A 21,439-nucleotide genomic window follows, 5' to 3' on the forward strand; every position below is an offset into this window, starting at 1 on the left:
ATTCAAGGATGTTACAAGACCCTGAAGGCCATAGTGCTGACCTGGCCCTTTGAAAGACTCCCTCTGGGATCTCTGGTTCATGACAGGGCTCCTGAGAATCCAAGTTTCAAAGCTGTGATGGATGGAATTGATGTCCTGATCAAGCAGAAAGTTTCCCCCAGCAGGTGCAGATTACAAGTGCTGGATTTACAGTTCACTGGGCAGAAGTTCTGGAACACATGGACTGGAACCCACCTCCAAGCATACTCACAAAAGAGAGAACTGATGCCTGAGGGAACTTCAAAGAAAGAGAAGGCCACACCCTACTTGGAGGTGTGTGTAGACCTCTACCTTGGTGAAGAACAAGTTGATAGGTTTTCCACCTACTTGCTGAACTGGACCAAAAAAAGAAAGGGAGTACACCTTTCCTATAAGACAGTAAGGATACATTACCTGACCAGAAAGTATTTCAGGTTTCTGTATGCCGTGTCATGCTGTGACATCATGGAGCTGGGAATCCATTGTACCTTGCCATTCTCCACCCTGCGCATGCTTGCTAACCTGCTGGGCATGCTGAGTAATCTCAAGAGACTGGTGGTCTGCATCAAGATTCCTATTGCAACCACCCCAGAAAAGGCAGAATGGAGGTTGCTATCTATCAACAATTTCACATCTGAATGCTCCCAGCTACTTCATCTTCAAGAGCTGTACCTGGAATCTCCCTCCTTCCTCAGGGATCATCTGCACTGTCTGTTCAGGTGTTTTAATACCTCCTTGGAGGTCTTCTCACTCACTAACTGCAGATTTAGAAAAAAAATATTGACTCACGTGTTCCAAAGCCCATGTATCAGTCAACTGAAGGACCTGTGTCTGAAGGGAGTCCCCTTAACCTCAGTCGGTAAGTGTCTGCGATCTCTGCTGGAGATAAATGCAGCCACCCTCCAGCACCTGGACCTGGGTCTGTGTGGCCTCCAGGACCCCTGGCTTGAGGCCCTGCTCCCTGCCCTGAGCAGCTGCTCGCAGCTCAGATCCTTCAGCCTGCATGGGAACCGCCTGTCCATGGCCACTCTGGAGAAGCTGCTGAGATGTACCTCGGGCCTCAGCAGGTTAAAACTAGAGCTCTATCCGGCCCCTCTGGAGAGTTTCAGCCCACAGGGAGTTTTGCAGCCTGCAACATTTAGGTTGCATTGTACTCAGATCATAAAGATTCTCAAGGACCTTAGACACTCCAGGTCCATTGTGGTGAGCACTGGTCAATGTTCTTCATGTGCTGAGAAGATGTTCAGGAATGGGGAGCCCATCATTCTACCCTGCAAGTCTTGTGTCAGGAAATTTAAGAAACTGTCAATAGACTGACAAGAACTGACATCTTATCAATTTTGTTTCTCACTGTGCACTCAACCCTGCTTCTTACACCAGGTCCATGTGATGGGGAAACAAACAGACCCAGCATCAGTGCCAGACTGTAGAAAATGGATTTCACTTTGGAATTTGAAACGGTCTTTAGGGAATTTTTCTTTTTTTATTTTTATTTCTTTATTGGGGAATTAATGTTTTACATTCAACAGTAAACAATAGTTTGTACATGCATAACATTCCCCAGTTTTCCATATAATAATACAACCCCCACTAGGTCCTCTATCATCCTTCATGGACCTGTATTCTCCCCACCCACTGACCCCAGAGTCTTTTACATTGGACCGATATGCCAATTCCATTTCAGGTTCTACTTGTGTTTTCTTTTCTGATCTTGTTTTCCAACTTCTGCCTGAGAGTGAGATCAGCCCATATTTATCCTTCTGTTTCTGACTTATTTCACTTAACATGAATTTTTCAAGGTCCATCCAAGATCAGCTGAAAATGGTGAAGTTACTATTTTTAATAGCTTGTAGTATTCCATTGTGTATATAGACCACAACTTGCTCAGCCACTCATCTGTTGTTGGACACCTCGGTTGCTTCCAGGTTTTGGCGATTACAAGTTGTGCTTCCAAGAACATATGTGTACACAGATCTTTTTGGATGGATGTGTTGGGTTCCTTAGGATATATCCCCTGGAGAGGAATTGCAGGGTCATAGGGTAGGTCCATTTCTAGGGGAATTTTTCTAGTCTAAACAGAATTATGAATTTTGTAAGTAACTGAATCAGAATTTGGAGCTATAGTTTGTGTTGCAGTCCTTGTGGGAGATTTTCCTTTGTGAATGTTTCCTTTTTGAAATGTTGAAATATAAAATGGATCTTAAAAAAAAAAAAAACAGCAAAATACCAAATCTTCCTGCTGTGCAGTGTGAGCTGGATTCAAACCACCTGCCATACAGTTTCTTTTTTTTTTTTTTTTAATCAGAGCACTGCTCAGCACTGGCTTACGTTAGTGTCAGGGATTGAACCTGGGATTTTGGAGCCTCAGGCATGAGAATCTCTTTGCATAATCATTATGCTATCTACCCTCACCCCCTACCATACAGTTCTCTGCTCATGAAGTTTCCCCCTTCTCGGTGGGGACACAGGGCTTGAACCTAGGGTCCTTGTGCATGATAACAAGTGCTCTCAACCAGGTGTGCTACCACTTGGCCTCTAAGCCAGTACTTTTTAAGTTGTTTGATTTAGTTTAAAAGAACCTCCTGCAGCATGGGGAAGTCTTAATTCCTAACAATAAAAAGGCCTACTGAATAAGTAATAACTAGACTGTTAATAACAATACTCTGTTTTCAGGTATGTAGTGTGGAGTTTGACAGAAAAGACATAGGAATGAATAAATTAGTAGCCACATCTCTGGAAGGAAAGTTTCATGTTTTTGACATGAGAACACAGCATCCAACCAAAGGTTTTGCCTCTATTTCTGAAAAGGTAAGTAAGAGGAAAATGTCTGTGAAGAGGAATGTTCATAACTTGCTTTAGACTAATAATTAGAATTAGTTACCCAGGTGCTTTCCAGGTCTTTATGAGGAGACCTATTTTTAATTTACTCTCGTGGGATCTTGCCAAGTTTTTTGGCACCAAGAGTGCCTTCCCAAAAGTTGTCAAGTTTAGACTTCTTTGTTATAATAGACTTTAGTTGGCTAGGAATTTTTTTGTTTGCTTGTTTTGGAGCAATCACAAAAAAACTAACTGATGCTGGGTGGGGTGGCACAGTGCTACAGGTGTCTTTCCTTCTCTCTCCCTCTGTGTCTCCTCCTCCATCCTCAATTTCTCTCTGTCCTATCAAAGAAAAGAAAAGGAAAAAGGAAAATAGGGCTACCAGGAGTGACAGGTTATTCATGATGGTAAAATAAATAAATAATTAATTAATTAAAATTAATTAGTTAATTAACATAAGGCCTCGGCAGGGGCTGAGTCACAGCTCACACATGCCGCCATGCGTGAAGATCCAGGACCAAGCCCTGGTCCCTACCAGCAGAGTATACATTCTATGAATGATGGACCTTTGATGCAGGTGTCTCTCCTTCTGTCAGTCTTTCCCTTTCTTCCTCTTTCTGTCTCACCTTAACAAAGAAAAAGGGATAAAATGACTGTCAGAAATGGTGAAGCTGTGCAGCCTTTAATCTCCAGCAGTAACCCTGGCTGCACAAAAACGTAGGGCTAGCGTGATCACGCATGTGGATAATGCGACTGTTACGTCATATACACAGTCCAGGGTCGAGCGTGCTCCACACTGTACTGAAAGCAGCTTTGGTGTCGTGTCTTTCTCTGTTTCTGTCTCTTATCTTTCTGTGTGAAAAAGTTAGCCTGGAGGGAAGCACACACAGGCACACACACACAAAACCCTATCCTGGTGCTTTATTATAACTAGATTATATAATGTTAGTACCTGCTTAACGCAAAATATGACAGCATGTATCTACACATATGTCATTCATTCATTCATAAACATGTGTGTGCATGTACAAATATACATGTACACACCCTACTTAACCTTGTTCTAAATAACTTTTGAGGTAGCTTAGCAGGAAATCTGTAGTATTATAGCATTGGAAAAATGGTTCTAGAGGGCTAGCAAAACAGCTCACTTGGATAGCATGCTGCTTTGCCATGAGCATGACTAGGGTTCGAGCTTTGGCATTTTAGTCTTTTTCACTCTCTGTCTCTGTCTAAAAAGGAAAAGGAAAGGAGATCTAAAAAGCAGGATGGCAGGAAGCGCAAGGACCGGCTTAAGGATAGGGGTTCAAACCCCCGGCTCCACACCTGCCAGGGAGGTTGCTTCACTGGCGGTAAAGCAGGTCTGCAGGTGTCTATCTTTCTCTCCCCCTCTCTGTCTTCCCCTACCCGCTCAATTTCTCTCTGTCCTATCCAACAATGATGACATCAATAACAACAACAATAAAACAAGGGCAACAAAAGGGAAAATAAATAAATTTTACAAAGCAGGATGAAAGGAAATACTGGTTATTAAAAAGGGTGAGTATAAAGTTGGAGGACTGCAGAAAGTCACCCTGAACGTCTTGTCATTTGCAAGAGGTTGTTGGAAATGTGAATCTGAGATTCCTTGAGTATTAAACTTAGATCAGGTACAGATTTGTACTTTTTATAAGATCAAAATATATACACTTCTCATAAAATAAAAATTCACTTCTTACTCTCCCTCCTCCATGGTTTCAGTAGCTCTTCTCAAACCTTTTTATTTTGTTTTACTTTATTATTGCTGTAATTGTTACTATTGTATATGAAATGCCATCATTGCCTAATAAACTAAATTCCTAACATGCTAAGCTATACTTTGTAATGTTGGTTTGCCTTTGCCATTTCAGAGTATCTTAAGTACCTATCAATGAAACAAAGAACTTCACTAAATGTTTCCATGTTATATAATTGTAATTTTCTCATCTGTTAAGATCTATTGCCAACTTCAGAAATTTTTGGCTCTATTTAATTAATCTAGTAATTGCTGAACTCAAATAAATAACTGATGTACTTGAAGAGATCATAAAAATATATGCTAAAAAAGATTTTTAAAAGATTCATTGAAATTATAGAAGTTTTTTTGTTACAGGATTTCTCCTTTAAAGTAGTCCTTATTTATCTATCTTAACATACTTAAAAACCAGTTGTATGTTTCTTGTCATCTTTAGGCTCAGAAATCTACCGTATGGCAGGTCCGACACCTTCCCCAAAACAGAGAGCTCTTCCTGACAGCTGGAGGTGCTGGAGGCCTTCACCTTTGGAAGTAGTAAGTTTCTAACAGTGACTTTTATTTTCACTAGAGCACTGTTAAGCTCTGGCTTATGGTAGTACTGAGGATTGAACCTGGGACCTTTGGTGCTTTAGGCATGAAAGTCTTTTTGCATAACCATTATTCTGTTTCCCTAGCCCTACTTTGTTCCTTTTTAAGCTACTTGTACATGAAAAATAGAATGAGAGTGGTCCGGGAGGTGGCGCAGTGATAAAGCTTTGGACTCTCAGGCATGAGGTCCCGAGTTCGATCCCTGGCAGCACATGTGCCAGAGTGATGTCTGGTTCTTTCTCTCTCTTCCTGTCTTTCTCATAAATAAATAAAATCTTAAAAAAAAAAATAGAATGAGAATGAATATTTGGTCTCTTTTCTCCTTTGATTTAATTAATTAATTTTTTTTTTTACCAGAGCACTGCTCAGCTCTGGTTTATAATGGTGTATGGGATTGAACCTGGGACTTTGGAGCCTCAGGTATGAGGGTCTGTTTGCATAACCATTATGCTATCTACCCCTGCCCTGATTTAATTTATTTTGAAGTGATTATAAATTATATTAGATAAGTGTTATTTTCTTCATTACAGTAATTATTTATACTAGTAAACATTAACCTTCTCTTAGCATACTAAATATATTTGTCATTTTGGTTATATCTTGTATATATTAGTCTCAATATAGCTATTTTCATACATTTGAAATCATGATTTTTGTTTTTAATAGGAAACACTTGATTAATGACTTTGTTGAATACTATGTTCAGGTCATCAGAGTACTTCTAGGAGACAAGGAAAGGATTCAGATTCTTAGTTTTAGAGCCTGATAATTCTTTTGTGAAGTTCATATTACATGTTTTATTTTTCATTTTTTTAGTTTTATTTATAAACAGGAAACATTGACAAAACCATAGGATAAGAAGGGTACAACTCCACACAATTCCCAACACCAGAACTCCATATCCCATCCCCTCCCTTGATAGATTTCCTATTCTTTAACCCTCTGGGAGTATGGACCCAAGGTCATTGTGGGATGCAGAAGATGGAAGGTCTGGCTTCTGTAATTGCTTCCCTGCTGAACATAGGCTTTGGCAGGTCGATCCATACTCCCAGCCTGTCTCTCTCTTTTCCTAGTGGGGTGGGGTTCTGGGGAAGCAGAGCTCCAGGACACATTGGTGAATTTGTCTGTCCAGGGAAGTCTGGTTGGCATCCTGCTAGCATCTGGAACCTGGTGGCTGAAAAGAGAGTTAACATATAAAGCCAAACAAATTGTTGACTAATCATGAACCTAAATGCTGGAATAGTGCAGATGAAAAGTTGGGGCGGGGGTCCTCCCTTTTGTAGATAGCTGGTAGGCATATTTTAGTTATATTCTAAAGAGTCTGTGGCTATACTAGTTTTTTGTTGTTGTTGCTGTTGTTTGTTTGTTTGTTTTTCCCTGAGCCTGAAATCTGATATGCAGGTGGATCCAAGTTATTGTCTGGAGAGATGTCATGGCTGGATAAAGGACCAGAAAGCTGGATCAGGGAAGAGAGTAGCTCCCAAATATGGGAAAGATGTATAAATATTGTTGATATGTTTGTGATAGAGCCAACTAGAGCCTGTGCCCCTGATTGGTCTCCGGGGAAAAACCTTTTCACTGAGTTTCTTCACGTGTGCTGTGCTCGGTCCCAACGGCCCTAACATGGTAGATACGAGGTGACCTGATAAAAATTGGGAGTTACTAGTATTTTTTTTTCTAAATATCACTCAAGAAATAAGGAACAAGTTACAACACAAGCCCATAAATGTATATTTTTTAATATTTGACTAATGGTGTAAGGAGAAAAATTCTACATTCATTGTGTATGAGACTTTCACATTTTCAGGCTACTTCTCTATTAGCTCCTTTAAGAAATTGGCAGAGATCCTGAAAAATGGACAATTGAAAGTTCCCGTTACAGTACATACTGATTAAACATTCTGATGAAAAATCAGCAAGTATTTTTTTTTGTTACCAGAACACTGCTCAGCTCTGATTGATGGTGGTGCAGGGGATTGAATTTAGGACATAGAGCCTCAGGCATGAGAGTCTTTTTGCATAACCATTATGCTGTCTACCCTCCACCCTAATCAGCAATTTGAAAAGTATTGGGATAGGGGCCCGGACAGTGGTTAAGCACACATATCACCATGCACAAGGACATGGGATTGAGACCGTGTTCCCCATTTTACGTGGGTTCACTTTGGCAGCTGCAAAGCAGACTGACAGGTGTCTCTTTCTCGCCCTGTCTTATCTCCCTGTCCTCTCTCAATTTCTCTCTGTCCTATCTAATAAAAAAATAATAAGGTAAAAAAAGTGCTGGGATAAAACCTAGTAGAGATATCATTTGGTAGTTTCCCTTTTTCCAGCTTTGTTGCTCATTATTATTCCCTAAAGCTTCCAGCCTAGTCTCCACTCAGCCAGGTGACAACGTGAAGTCCTGCCAGGTTCAATCCCTGACATCACATGTGCCAATTTCCCCCCCTTTTTTCTCTTGCTAGTAGATAAATAATTCTTGATAAAAATAAAAATTAAAGTAATAATATTTAGCTATGTTCTTGTTTTCTAGTCTTCCTTGGTAGTAATGCACATATATTAATTGAACACCTAACCAAGAATTACCAAAGGAACACCTCTAATGATTTGAAAATTTTTTTTTTTTTTTTTAATGAAAGGACTCCAGCATTACTGATTATTTCTACATATTTGTAAAACACCTATGTACTCTTTTTTAAAATTATTTTTCTAGTGCTACCAGGATTATCACTGGAGCTTGGTGTCTGCACAACACATCCACTGTTCCTGGCAACCTTCCCCCCCTTTTTAAAATTTCTTTATTGGGGAATTAATGTTTTACATTCAACAGTAAATACAATAGTTTGTACATGCATAACATTCCCCAGTTTCCCATATAACAATACAACCCCCACTATGTATGTCCTCTGTCATCCTTCATGGACCCCACCCACCCACCTCAGAGTTCTTTTACTTTGGTGCGATCCCGTTTTTCTTTTATTTGTTAGGACAGAGAGAAATTGAGAGGAGTAGAGAGAGAGAGAGATACCTATAGCACTGTTTCACCACTCACAAGGCTCCCCCTACTGCAGGGGGCAGGAACCCAGTTCCTTAAGCATGGTAACTTGTATGCCTCTACCTGCTACACTGCCAATGCTCGGCTCTGGCTTCTGGTGGTACAGGGAACTGAACCTGGGGCTTTGGAACCTCAGGCATTAGAGTCTGTTTGCATAAGCATTATGCCCTCAACCCCTACCCTTTTTTTTTTTTTGCCTCCAGGGTTATTGCTGGGCTTGGTGCCTGCACTACGATTCCACTGCTCCTGGAGGCTATTTCTCCCATTTTGTTGCCCTTGTTGTAGTTGTTATTATTATTGTTGTCATAGCTGTCATTGTTGTTGGATAGGACAGAGAGAAATCAAGAGAGGAGGGGAAGACAGAGAGGAGGAGAGAAAAATGATAGACACCTGCTGACCTGCTTCACCGCTTGAAAAGCGACCCTCCTGCAGGTGGGGAGCCGAGGGCTCCAACTGGGATCCTTACTCTGGTCCTTGTGCTTTGTGCCATGTGCGCTTAACCCACTACACTGCCGCCTAGCTCGCAACCCCTACCCTTTTAAAAAATTATTTATTTATTTGAGACAGAGAGAAATTGAGAGAGGAAGGGGAGATAGAGAGGAAGAGAGACACTTGCAGCCCTACTTCACCACTCCTGAAGCTTTCTCCCTTCAGGTGGGGACCAGGGACTTGAACCTGGGTCCTTGTGCACTGTAATGTGTGCACTTAACCAGGAGCACCACCACCTGGCCCCCTCTTATTTTTTCTTTTTAATACTAAATAAGTACAGATTTTGTCAAAAGACATATTTAAAAAGTTGTGACCTATGTTCAGAATATTTTATTCCTTTTAATCAAAAGAAATATGTCTAAGATGAAGAGAATATAGTCACTTATCTGACTGACTGTCATATATCTGGGTGCTTTGTGCCACTTAAATTCTTAGCCTTTATTAATTTTTTTTCAAATCACTTTATTGGAGAAAACAATGATGTATGAGATATTTGTTGTCACATGAAGGCAGTTTCTTATGTCCCCATGATAGCTGTTTGCCAGCCTCTATTAACTTTTATGAAATTCAGGTAGTGTCACAGTTGCTACCTAATGGGCTTTAAAAGGCCCTTTCAGGGGGTCGGGCGGTGGCGCAGCGGGTTAAGCGCATGTGGTGCAAAGCACAAGGACCAGCATAAGGATCCCGGTTCGAGCCCCCGGCTCCCCACCTGCAGGGGAGTCGCTTCACAGGTGGTGAAGCAGGTCTGCAGGTGTCTATCTTTCTCTCCCCCTCTCTGTCTTCCCCTCCTCTCTCCATTTCTCTCTGTCTTATCCAACAACGAACAACATCAACAATGGCAATAATAATAACCACAATGAGGCTACAACAACAAGGGCAACCAAAGGAGGAAAAAATGGCCTCCAGGAGCAGTGGATTCACAGTGCAGGTACTGAGCCCAGCAATAACTCTGGAGGGGAAAAAAAAAAAAAAAAAAAGGCCCTTTCTGCTGTGGTCCAGGAAGTGGCACAGTGATAAGGCTTTGGACTCTCAAGCATGAGGTCCTGAGTTTGATTCCCAGCAGCACATGTACCAGTGATGTCTGGTTCTTTCTCTCTCCGCCTATCTTCCTCATAAATAAATAAAAATCTTAAAAAAAAAAAAAAAAAATGAGGTTGTTTGTTCCCTGACATCACATGCTAGGGAAACAATCTTAAGAAAACAAACAAAAAAAGGACCTTTATGTATTTCACTAGGAACAAATCTCTACGGGGCAAAGAGAATCTTTTTCCCCTCTTAAATCTAGAACAAATGGTATTTGTGTGTTGTTAACATTCTGCTCTTCTTGCTCTATAAAAGTTAAATTTTCAACTGAAAGGAAATCAGATGTTCTTGGAATTCATTTTTCTTTTTTGAAGCAGTGGTATTTAGATCTAAAATTTTCCCCACAGAGTACTTTCCAATAAATAAGGGACACAAGAGATCCTTAGGCTTGCACAGTCTGTACAGTGGAGTTCTAGCATGGAAACCAGGGTCAGTTTTCTATTCTGAAGTATCCTGGGGAGGTTCTGCAAATGTTACTTCAGCTTTTGTTTTCATACATCCTGTTGACACATGCTGTCAATCCAGCAGTCTAGAGAAATCTAGACTCTATAGAACAGTTATAACCAGCTTTTCAAGAGCACCAAGTAAATTTTACTAGAATTCTACATCAGGGCCAGGGTAGATAGCATAGTTTATAGCATGGTTATGCAACACAGACTCTCATGCCTGAGGCTCCAGAGTCCCAGGTTCAATCCCTTGCACCACTGTAAATGAGAATTGAACAATTCTCTGGTAAAAAACAAACAAATAAATAAATAAAATAGAATTCTATATCATCTAGAGCTTGCTTTCTTTTCTTTTTTTTTTTTTTCCCTCCAGGGTTATCACTGGGGCTTGGTGCCTGCACTGCTCCTGGCAACCATTTTCCCCATTGTTGTTGCTGGATAGGACAGAGAGAAATTGAGAGAGGAGGGGAAGATAGAGAGGGGGAGAGAAAGACACCTGCAGACCTGATTTACTGTTTGTGAATCGACCCCCTGCAGGTGGGGAGCTGAGAGCTCAAACTGGGATCCTCGTGCCAGTCCTTGAGCTTTGCATTATGTGCTTTTAACCCAGGGCACTACCGCCTGCCCCCCATCTAGACTTTTCATATGAGAATAGGAAACAGAGATGTTTTGAATTTTTAATGAAGTTAACCCTTTACTGTGAGATTTTTTTTTTAATTGTATTTATTACTCTCATACATGCATTGCTGGGGATTGAACTTGGAACCTCAGGCATACAAGTCTGGTGCTCAGTTGAACCATTTCCCCAGCTGTTCTATGAGATTTTGAGGCAGGTTAGAATAGCATCTGTGTGCATACAAGTCACTGTTAGGATTTTTTTTTTAATTTATTTTCGCTTTTGTTGCCCTTATTGTTTTTTTATTGTTGTTGTAGTTATTATTGTTGTTGTTGATATTTTTTAAAATTTTTATTTATTCCCTTTTGTTGCCCTTGTTGTAGTTATTGTTGTAGTTGTTGTTGTTGTTGAATAGGACAGAGAGAAATGGAGAGGAGGGGAAGACAGAGAAGGGGAGAGAAAGGTAGACACCTGCAGACCTGTTTCACTGCCTGTGAAGGGACCCCCCCCTACAGGTGGGGAGCCAGGGGCTTGAACCCTGATCCTTATGCCGGTCCTTGCGCTTTGTGCCACGTGCGCTTAACTTGCAGTGCAACCTCCCGACTCCGTTATTGATGTTATTGATGAGAAATGTAGAGAGGAGGGGAAGACAGAGAGGGGGAAAGATAAGACACCCACAGACCTGCTTCACGGCCTGTGAAGCGACTCCCCTGCAGGTGGGGAGCCGGGGCCTCAAACTAGGATCCTTATTCTGGTCCTTGTGCTTCACGCCACGTGCTCTTAACCCGCTGCACTACCATCTGAGTCCCTAGGATTTTTTTTAATTTGTATTTATAAAACGGAAACACTGGGAGTCAGGCGGTAGCGCAGCGGGTTAAGCGCAAGGACCAGCATAAGGATCTCAGTTTTGCTCCCGGCTCCCCACCTGTAGGGGAGTAGCTTCACAGACAGTGAAGCAAGTCTACAAGTGTCTTTCTCTCCCCCTCTGTCTTCCCCTCCTCTCTCCATTTCTCTCTGTTCTATACAACAACAACAATAAAACAACAAGGGTAACAAAAGAGAATAAATAAATATTTTTTAAAAAAGGAAACACTTGACAAAATAGAATGAAGAGGGGGAGAAGGACAAAGGACATTTTTATTAGTCCTTGTAGTCAACTGAATTGTTAGAATGTGTTTATACAGATAAAAATGGTGACTGCTAAGACGTGTCTCCTCTTACTACTTTGATCTTGTTTTCAGCGAATACCCTGCTCAGCGATCAAAGAAAGATTCTGAGGGAGTAGAGATGGGAGTCGCTGGTTCTGTCAGCCTTCTGCAGAATGTGACATTGTCGACCCAACCCATCTCAAGTTTGGACTGGAGTCCAGATAAAAGGGGTCTCTGCATCTGTAGTTCATTTGATCAAATGGTCAGAGTACTCATTATTACAAAACTTCATAAAATTTGATCTGAAGACTTTGGATTTGAAACCATGCAGAGGATCGAGAATATGTTTGAGGACTCTCTGACCCTTGTTGAACAAAGTTGGGGTTGACTGATGAAGAAGGATCCCAGATGGACAGCTCCATGTGAACCTCTCTCTGGCAGTGAAAACCAAGTGCTGGGTTTGTCTACCTGTAAGATGCAGGTTCAGTTCTGCATGTGGGATGCCACTAGCTTGACACTTCTTTCCACCATTTCCAGTACACAGTTGAAGGATTGTCTTTGTTTAGACATGTTTCAATTTCGTTCTGCATCCAAAGTTCCATAGAATATCATTACACCTGTTCTGCATTTCAGTGTTTCCAATGTTGAGGTAGGAATCACTAGATGTTTAACTATAGTAGATTGCCTTGCCAAAACTTGAGAAAACCTTGATAATGAATTAATCTGCAGAAAGGCACTTTGAGAGATTTCAGTGTCAGTAGGTCTCTTCAAAATTTATAAAATACCACAAAGGGGGTTGTCATCTTAATTTGCCCATTTTCAGCAATATAACTTCGTAAAAGTGAATACCATGATGATCATTTTTTTGACCACTTTTTGACTTTTAAAGAAGAAAAAAAAAATTGAATTAGTGAGACTTTCTGTTGTTGACTGTGGTGATACAAGAGTTGGGGGGGTAGGCTTATTACTATTTTTTATCATACTTTTAAATATATTTCATGAATAAATTTCTTATTTTAAAATCTATGGAAGCTGTATGTTTATTTATTTTCCCTTTTGCCCTTGTTACTTTTTTTTTATTGTTGTCGGCATAAGGCCAGAGAGAAATGGAGAGAGGAGGGGAAGATAGAGAGGGAGAGAGAAAGACACTTGCAGACCTGCTTCACCACATGTGAAGCAACCCCCCTGCAAGTGGGGAGCCGGGGGCTAGAACCGGGATCATTATGCTAGTCCTTGGGCTTTGCGCCACGTGTGCTTAACCTGTTGCCCTACCACCTGACTCCCAGAAGCTATATTTTTTTAACCTAACATTAACAGTAAGATCCACACCATCATCAGTGCTTAATGAAAGCAGAAGCCAAAAGCAAATACATGATTTCACTGATGTTGTGGCATATAGGTTATTAAAAAATATGAGGGGGAAAAAAAGGCAGCCAAACTGTCTCAGCCTTTGTGAGAGTTTTGTTGGTTATTTGGGAGGTGGAGGGAGGTAGGGGGATGAGAAGGAAGGCACAATTTTGCAGTATGAAACTATAATGCTGAAATCTTATAATTTTGTAGACCACTATTAAACCATCAAAGAAAGAAAGAAATGAGCAAGCAACAATTGTCCAAATACATCTGCGTTTATACAGTAGCACATGAGCCATTTTCATGAAGGATTTTAAACGATTCAACTTTTTTTAAACGATTCAACTTTTTTTTACCTCTGTATTCTTTTTTAAAATATTTTTTTATAATTGGATAGAGACAGAGAGTAATTGAGGGGGGGGGAGGGGGTAGAGAGAGAAAGAGACAGGACACCTGCAGCCCAGCTTCAACACTCGTGAAGTTTTCCCTCTGCAGATGAGGACCAGGGGTTTGAATCTGCATCCTCACACACCATAATGTGTGTTAGCCAGGTGCAACACCGCCTGGCCCCAACGACTGAACTTTTCTTATGGTGTCCGGATGCAGGTGTCCTTTAGCCATATTAAAACTAGGTCACCCAGTAGCCCAAGACTTGGTACAGCATAAGGTTTTGAGATTCAGTACCTGGCATTGCATGTCCCAGAGTGATACGCTGGTTCTCTTCTACTTGTGAAGATCTCCCCCTGGAGGTGGGGACTGGGGGCTCGAATCTGGGTCTTTGCACATTGTAACATGTGCGCTCAACCCTAGATCACTCTTATTTCTTAGTAATACTTTGATTCAGGCAGGGTAGAAAGCATAATGGTTATGCAAAGTGATTCATGACTTTCATGATGGCTCCAAAGTCTCAGGTTCAGTCTCCTGCACCACCACAAGCCAGAGCTGAATAATGCTCTAGTTTAAAATAATAATAATAAAATAAAAATAATATTTTGTTCAAATTGTAAGCACTGTTTCCACTCAGGAGCAGTCTTAAGAACACATGCAGTAAAACCTAAATGAAGTACTTTTTTTAAGTCATGAATTTCTGAAAATCCATGAAATCCAAATTAAAACCACACCTCACACCTGTGAGAATGAGCTCTATAAATAAAACAGGACAAAGTAAGTGCTGGAGAGGATGTGGAGAGAGAGGAACTCTTAACTACTACATTGCTAGTGGGAGTGCAAATTAGTGCAGCCATTATGGAGAATCTTTAAATACAAATGCAATGCCATAAGACCCAGCAATCCGACTACTAGGCATATACCCAAACGATGTAACAACACTGATTTGAAGGGCTATATAACCCCCCCCCATGTTTATAGTGGCTTTATTCACAATAGCAAAAACTTAGAAAAAACTAAAATGCCCTTCGACAGATGAGTGGATAAAAACATTATAGGACTTTATATTATATACTCAACAGAGTATTATGCGGCAATAAAAGGGATGATATTGTGTCCTCTGGGATAAAGTGGATGGAATTGGAGAAGATTATGCACAGTGAAGCAAGTGAAGTGAAGGACAACTGCAGAATGGTTTCACTCATATGTGGGTTATAGGTAATTGAATATACAAATGTGAAAAAAATGGGGCCTGGTGGTGGTGCACCTGGTTGAATGCAGGTATTACAATGCACAAGGACCCAAGTTCGAGCCCCCGGTCCCTACCTGCAGGGGGAAAACTTTATGAGTGGTGAAGCAGGGATGCAGGTGTCTCTCTGTCTCTCTCCCTCTGTATCGCCCCCCTCCCTCTTGATTTCTGGCTGTCTCTATCCAATAAATAAAAATAATTTAAAAAATTTTTTAAAAATGTGAAAAAAAGTCAACCTATTTTCAAGACTGTGGGAGAACTATAGTTGTTATCTATGGGGTGGGGATGGGGACACAGACCTTTGGTGACAGAAGTGGTGAAAAAAAATGAAAGTATGCATAAAAAAATTCTACAAATCCACAAAAGAAACCTGAAATGGAAACAACACATCTGTGATTCAATATGCCTTGGCCTGTCCAAAAGGTCACTTTTTTTTCTTTTTTATTTAAGAAAGGATTAATTAACAAAACCATAGGGTAGGAGGGGTACAACTCCACACAATTCCCACCACCCAATCTCCATTTCCCACCCCCTCCCCTGATAGCTTTCCCATTCTCTATCCCTCTGGGAGCATGGACCCAGGGTCATTGTGGGTTGCAGAAGGTAGAAGGTCTGGCTTCTGTAATTGCTTCCCCGCTGAACATGGGCGTTGACTGGTCGGTCCATACTCCTAGTCTGCCTCTCTCTTTCCCTAGTAGGGTGGGTCTCTGGGGAAGCGGAGCTCCAGGATTGATGTGTGGACTCTCTCAAAAGCCTAGACCAAGTAGATCAGAAGCAACCAATAGCACAGCTATATACAAGACACTGGGTACTGTACAGCGAACCATAACAAAAGGACTTTTCAAAGTTAACCCAATTACCAAATAATGTGATGATAACATTAACTATTGATTGTCTTTTTGGACCTTAAGACAGCAGGAACCTCACATCTCCACTATAGAGCCTCTACTTCCCCCAGTCCTGGAACCCTTGGATAGGGCCCACTTTCCCGTATGCCTCTCCCAATCCATATCAAATAATATTGCATCTGCTGATCACAACCTAATCAACGCAACGATTGCCACCTCAACATGCTTCACTTCAGACTGTGTCCAGAGACTTCTCGTGTAGAATGACAACCCTTCAGCTTCATTACTCGGGTGAGACCTTTCCTTTCATAGTATACTCTAATTCCATCTCAGGTGGTTCACTTTCTAACAAAGTCCCAAAACCTAGATATACACCAGTTTCTGTGAGAGAGAGCATATGTTCACACATATCCATAAACTGCTGCAAAATATATACCTGAAAGCAGAAGTACACTAGAGTTTGCAGTGAGTACCCCCCTAACACTTCCTCTCCACTATTCCAACCTTTGGGTCCATGATTACTCAACAATTTATTTGGCTTCGTATGTTAACTTTCTTTTCAGTCACCAGGTTCCAGATGTCATCAGGATGCTGGCAAGGCTTCCCTGGACTGAAGACCCCACCAAAAGGTCACTTTTGTTGGTAATGCAGGCAGATATTGTAATTTATATTGGAGAGAAAAGGGGAAGACGGGGAGAGAAAGACACCCACAGACCTTCTTCACCCATTGCAAGGCAACCCCCCTACAGATGAGAACTGAGGCTGGAACCGGGATCTTTGCAGGGGTCCTTGCGCCTTGAACTATGTGCGCTTAACCCAGTTTGCTACCACCATGCCCTAAGGAAAAACAATTTCTTTGTATTAATGGCCAAATGATCCACCACAAACTGATTTTTAAGATTTCTCTGCATCCAAACAGGTGGATAGTCTCTGGAACATATTTTGTGTTTTCAATTACACCAAGGCACTATCAGATCTGCCTCTTAGCTTTTAGTAAATTGTCTTCCCCAGGAAAGGAGGTTCTCTCTCTCCTAGGGCTGTGCATTTCCAATCCCAGGCCTTTGTTGAACTAACCAGTCTGTGATGTGCTTCCCCCTTGTGGGAATAAGTGGACATTACAGACAGCTAGTCCCAGAAGAAAATATACTTCAAATGCAGTGTTTGGTTCTCAGTAAGGAAAAAAAAAGTCAAGTTGAAAAAGACCTAAAAGAAATTATTGTCTTGTATAAATTTATTCTCCCCATACTAGTGTGCTTTCAGGAAGAAGCCCTGTATAGGATAACACTGCATAGCAGAACTGTTCTTGTTTTAAACAATAGGTTTATTATTCAGAAGATGTATGATTAATGTTATTACAGATTCAACATTATGTTTAGTGACCCATGAGAGGTAGCTTCCATGAGGAAATATTTGGCATTTGTACAGGAATTATTTTGTAAAGTAAAGTAAATAATAGCAGATTCCACCTTCCACCATCAATTTATAAGTTCTGATTGAAAAATCAGATGATTTCAAGTATTTCTCAAAGTAAAGACAGCCATCAAGTAGCCTCCTAAACAAAATTCTAGAAGCCCCCTCACCCCCACCCCTTTACTTGCCATGGCCTTGCACAAGCATTTCGTGACAAGCTAAAATTTCTGCCCAACAAACTCATGAGCAACAACAGCCTTTCATCTGAGCGCGCTTTCTGCCTGCAGGTGAATTGAGTCCCATTCAACCACACAGGTGAATGGTGTTGCTTGACTTAGCTGTATGGGTCAACAGAGCCCAAACTGGTCCCATACAGTCCCACTCACACTTTTCAAATTTTCTTCTTATCCCTCAGTACTCATATTGGATCTTTGTTGGCAAATCTTGTTTCCTCTGAATATTCTTTCTAGAAGAGGTCTGGAGACTATTGGGCCCCATTCTCCACAGGCTGGGTGTTGCTGTATCTCTGACCCTTGGTCCAGCTTGCTTTCTGCAGGGCCACAGGGGGCTGTGCCACCCTATCTGCCTATTGAAAGGCCAGGGCACCTCTCCTATACCCAGCCAGAAACTGAGAACAGGTGCGCAAACAACACCACCAGCAGAGGCGATAAGGGTAAGCAAATGAATCCTGGGGAGCAACAGTAGCAGAACTTTGGCTCCCAGCACCCTGCAGATAAACAAGTGTTTGATCTGGGCTGAGCACAGCATTTATCTGGTGAAAGATAACATTCACACTCAGAGGGAGTCTATGCTTGCAGTCAACACTGTATTTGAAACCCTGATGAGTGCTGGCCTGGCTTCACTCCCACTGAACTGGGGCTCAGGAACAATAGACCAGAGCAAGTTACTAACCCCTTCAACTTCCCACAAAGGGTTCTCTCAACTCCTGGGAGGTTACAGAGCCTAACAGAAAACAAGCCCAGAGGGGAGTGTGTGACTTCCCTCAGACCCTGACGACTGTCTTACTCCTGTCCCACGGTGGCAGGAAGCAGGTTGCTCCCTTCTGGCCAGTCTTTTCTCTTTCTCCAATAATCAGCCCAGTTTTCCTTATAATAAGAGGTCCATTTACCCACTTCCTGTTCAGTAAGATTTGGCCACCACGAGCTGTGAGGATGGGCCATGCCCAGGGATGGCATCACCCAGGGTGTGGGGGCCTGGTGACTAATAATATAGCAGCTTCTAGGCCTCCTAGGCTGTTTACCTTGACTGCTCCTTCATGACAGGCAGGCAGATGACTTGCTCCTTGTTTAAGCTTTGGGACTATCCCTTATTTCTGTGGATACCTAACCCTAACTGCTGCCATTTTTTTTTTTTTTTTAACATAAAGACAACAGACTCAGAAAGAGCAAGTGAATGTATCCTAAGTCATACTGATACTTGACAGGTAGATAGGTGTGGCTCTGTCTGACTCCAGAGCTTTGTCCTTGTAGCACAGTCTCTACCAGCAGAAATAAAAGAAATGTGTGTGCATTTAGTGTTTTCTAGATGGAAATACTTCCATGTGCTTTATGCTGGTTTTTTTTTTTTTTGCCTCCAGGGTTATTGTTGGGGCTTGATGACAGCACCATGAATCCACTGCTCTTGGAGGCTATTTTTCCCCCTTTTGTTGCCCTTGTTGTTTTATCTGTTTTATTGTTGTTATGGTTGTTATCACTGTTGCTATTGATGTTGTTGTTGGATAGGACAGAGAAATAGAGAAAGGAGGGAAAGACAGGATGGAGGGGAGAGAAAGATAGACATCTGCAGACCTGCTTCACCATTTGTGAGGTAACCGACCCCCCTGCAGGTCCTTGCACCGTGCGCCATGTGCGCTTAACCCGCTGCACTACCGCCCCACCCCTATGCTGTGTATTTTGGTGTGGGGCTCTCTGGCTGCAAGCAAAGCAATGGGCTGTGGAAGACTTCTATGAGAGAAGAGTCTCTGAAGAGATCTGAGGTGGTGCACCAGTTAGTCTTCAACCAGAGCAGCAAAGCCACGAGAGAAATGAACTCCCTACAGGCTTATTACAGGTGTTTGCCCTCATGCAGTTGTGGGAACTGGTTACATGGCCATGTTCTATCTAATGCTATAGCTGGAGCCACAGGGTAGGCCACTGGGAAGAGAGGTGTAAATTGGGCAAGATCAAGCTGGGATCTACTAGTCCTAGTTGGGGGGGGGGGGGCAGAGGAGTGGGCTTAAGCTGACACATTGATCTTGATGGCATAAACTACTGTGTGATGAAACACTCTTGATCCAAAGCTGAGGAAGCTGAAGGAGCACCCTGGGAAAAACGGGGCATCACTGGAAAGACTGGTCATTTTGGGAAGGGAAGGGAAGGGCATCCTGGGAAGGACAAGGTATCCTGGGAAAGGCAATATAGTTGCAGGCCTGACCACTGCTTCATGCTAACAAGGCGAGTTGGCAGAAAAATGCCAGCAAGTGTGAGCTACAAAAATGGCTGTTTTACCTCACTTTCCAGATCTCACCCTGGACTCTCTCATGGCCCATGCCTAGAAACATGCCTAGAAACACTAGGAAAGGAAATTCTGGGCAGTGGGGCACAGTCCAGTCAGGTTGGCATATTATAAAACTGCTTTCAGGTTTTCCTCATGGGACCAAGGAAAGAGCTAAAGAATCTGTAGCCAGGAAGGCAGGCAGCGCTGGTGGTCCACCTAGCAGAAGGACATTTTATTTTATTTTTTTTACAATAGAAAGGCAGAGAGAGTTGTTCAGGGTGTGGCACAGTGGATAAAGCATTGTATTCTCAAGCATGAGGTCCCCAGCACCACATGAATCAGAGTGATGCCTGGCTCTTTCTCTCCTCTCCTTCTGTCTTTCTCATTAATAAATAAAAAAAAAGTTTAAAAAAGGAAAGAAAGGAAGGAAGAAAGAAAAGGAAGGAAGACAGGAAAGAAGAAAAATAGAGAGAGAGAGAGAGACCATGTGAGATCACAACATCAAAACTTCCTTCAATGGAGTGGGGACCAGGCTCAAAACTGAGTTGCTCACATAGTAAAGCAGGTGCACAGGCCAAGTGAGACATTTTGTTAGCCCAAGACCCTAAGTCTAAATCACCAACTGTCTCAAACCCAAGCAATCATTTGTTTCAGTAACAAAATGAATTAATTTAGAAACAGAGAACAGACTGACTGTGTGTTCATAGTGAGGCCTAATTTCCAGAATCCAAGGTGAGAAAATCCTATTGTGGGAGCACCTGGGTTTAAGTACCAACACCACTTGGAGGATCATACACAGGGAAAGCTCTACTGATGGTGGAGCAATGCTGGGGCATCTCTCCCTCTCTCTCTCTCTGAAATAAAGAGAATGAAAAAGAATGAATTAGGAGTAGAATTGCATATGCTTGAGGTTTCTGTGCTGTAAGTGTGATAATGTCAGTGACCCCAGAATCATGGGACTCTGAGGTGCTACCTTTTAAATTTATTTTTTATTATTTATATATTCCCTTTTGTTGCCCTTATTGTTTTTATTGTTGTTGATGTGTTGGGCCATAAAGCCAGCCCCCCCCCCCCCTCCATGCTCCATTGCTGACACTATGGTCTATTTACTTAATCATTGTTTTGCCTGAAAGATCCCCACCACATTATCCCCTCAGGGTATTGCTAATTCAGTTAAAACCATTGCAAAACTTGCTAAGGATGCATCCACCTTCCCAGTATGCCTTTTGCCTCTCTCCACCCCCTTTCCTAGCCAATCCCGTTCCCAACTTGTCACTTCTGTTTCTACCCTAAAAAGCCTGCTGCTGTTCCTAGTTTCGTTGTCGTTCTCTTTCATGTCCTGACCTGGAGAAGGGCTGGTATGTGTAGCGGGAGGTGGCTATTTTGCCAGCTCCACGTGACCTAAACTGGTTGTGCACCTAAACTGGGGCACCTGCATCAATAAAGAATTGTATTACCTCGCCAGCCACGAGTTCCTCGTCTCTCTCTCTCAGGCAAAGCTAGCCCAGCATTGATGTTGTCATTGTTGGATAGGACAGAAAGAAATGGAGAGAGGAGGGGAAGACAGAGATGGGGAGAGAAAGATAGACACCTGCAGACCTGCTTCATTGCCTGTGAAACAATTCCCCTGCAGGTGGGGAGGCAGGGGCTCAAACTGGAATCCTTAGG

At 42.1% G+C, this 21,439-nt stretch overlaps 1 protein-coding gene across 1 annotated transcript in view; it reads left to right on the top strand.

Moving 5' to 3' along the window:
• DNAAF10 (dynein axonemal assembly factor 10) overlaps window positions 1-13,057 on the top strand; it is a 34,910-nt gene extending 21,853 nt beyond the window's left edge. The window contains exons 6-8 of the mRNA XM_007521268.3: window positions 2,692-2,826; window positions 5,046-5,143; window positions 12,125-13,057. Of these exons, the coding sequence (XP_007521330.3) occupies window positions 2,692-2,826; window positions 5,046-5,143; window positions 12,125-12,332 (441 nt within the window). The 3' untranslated portion in view covers window positions 12,333-13,057. The remainder of the gene's footprint in view (window positions 1-2,691; window positions 2,827-5,045; window positions 5,144-12,124) is intronic.
• Window positions 13,058-21,439: the final 8,382 nt, after the last annotated feature.

This window comes from Erinaceus europaeus, chromosome 3 (genome assembly GCF_950295315.1).
Source record: "Erinaceus europaeus chromosome 3, mEriEur2.1, whole genome shotgun sequence".
NCBI lineage: Eukaryota > Metazoa > Chordata > Mammalia > Eulipotyphla > Erinaceidae > Erinaceus > Erinaceus europaeus.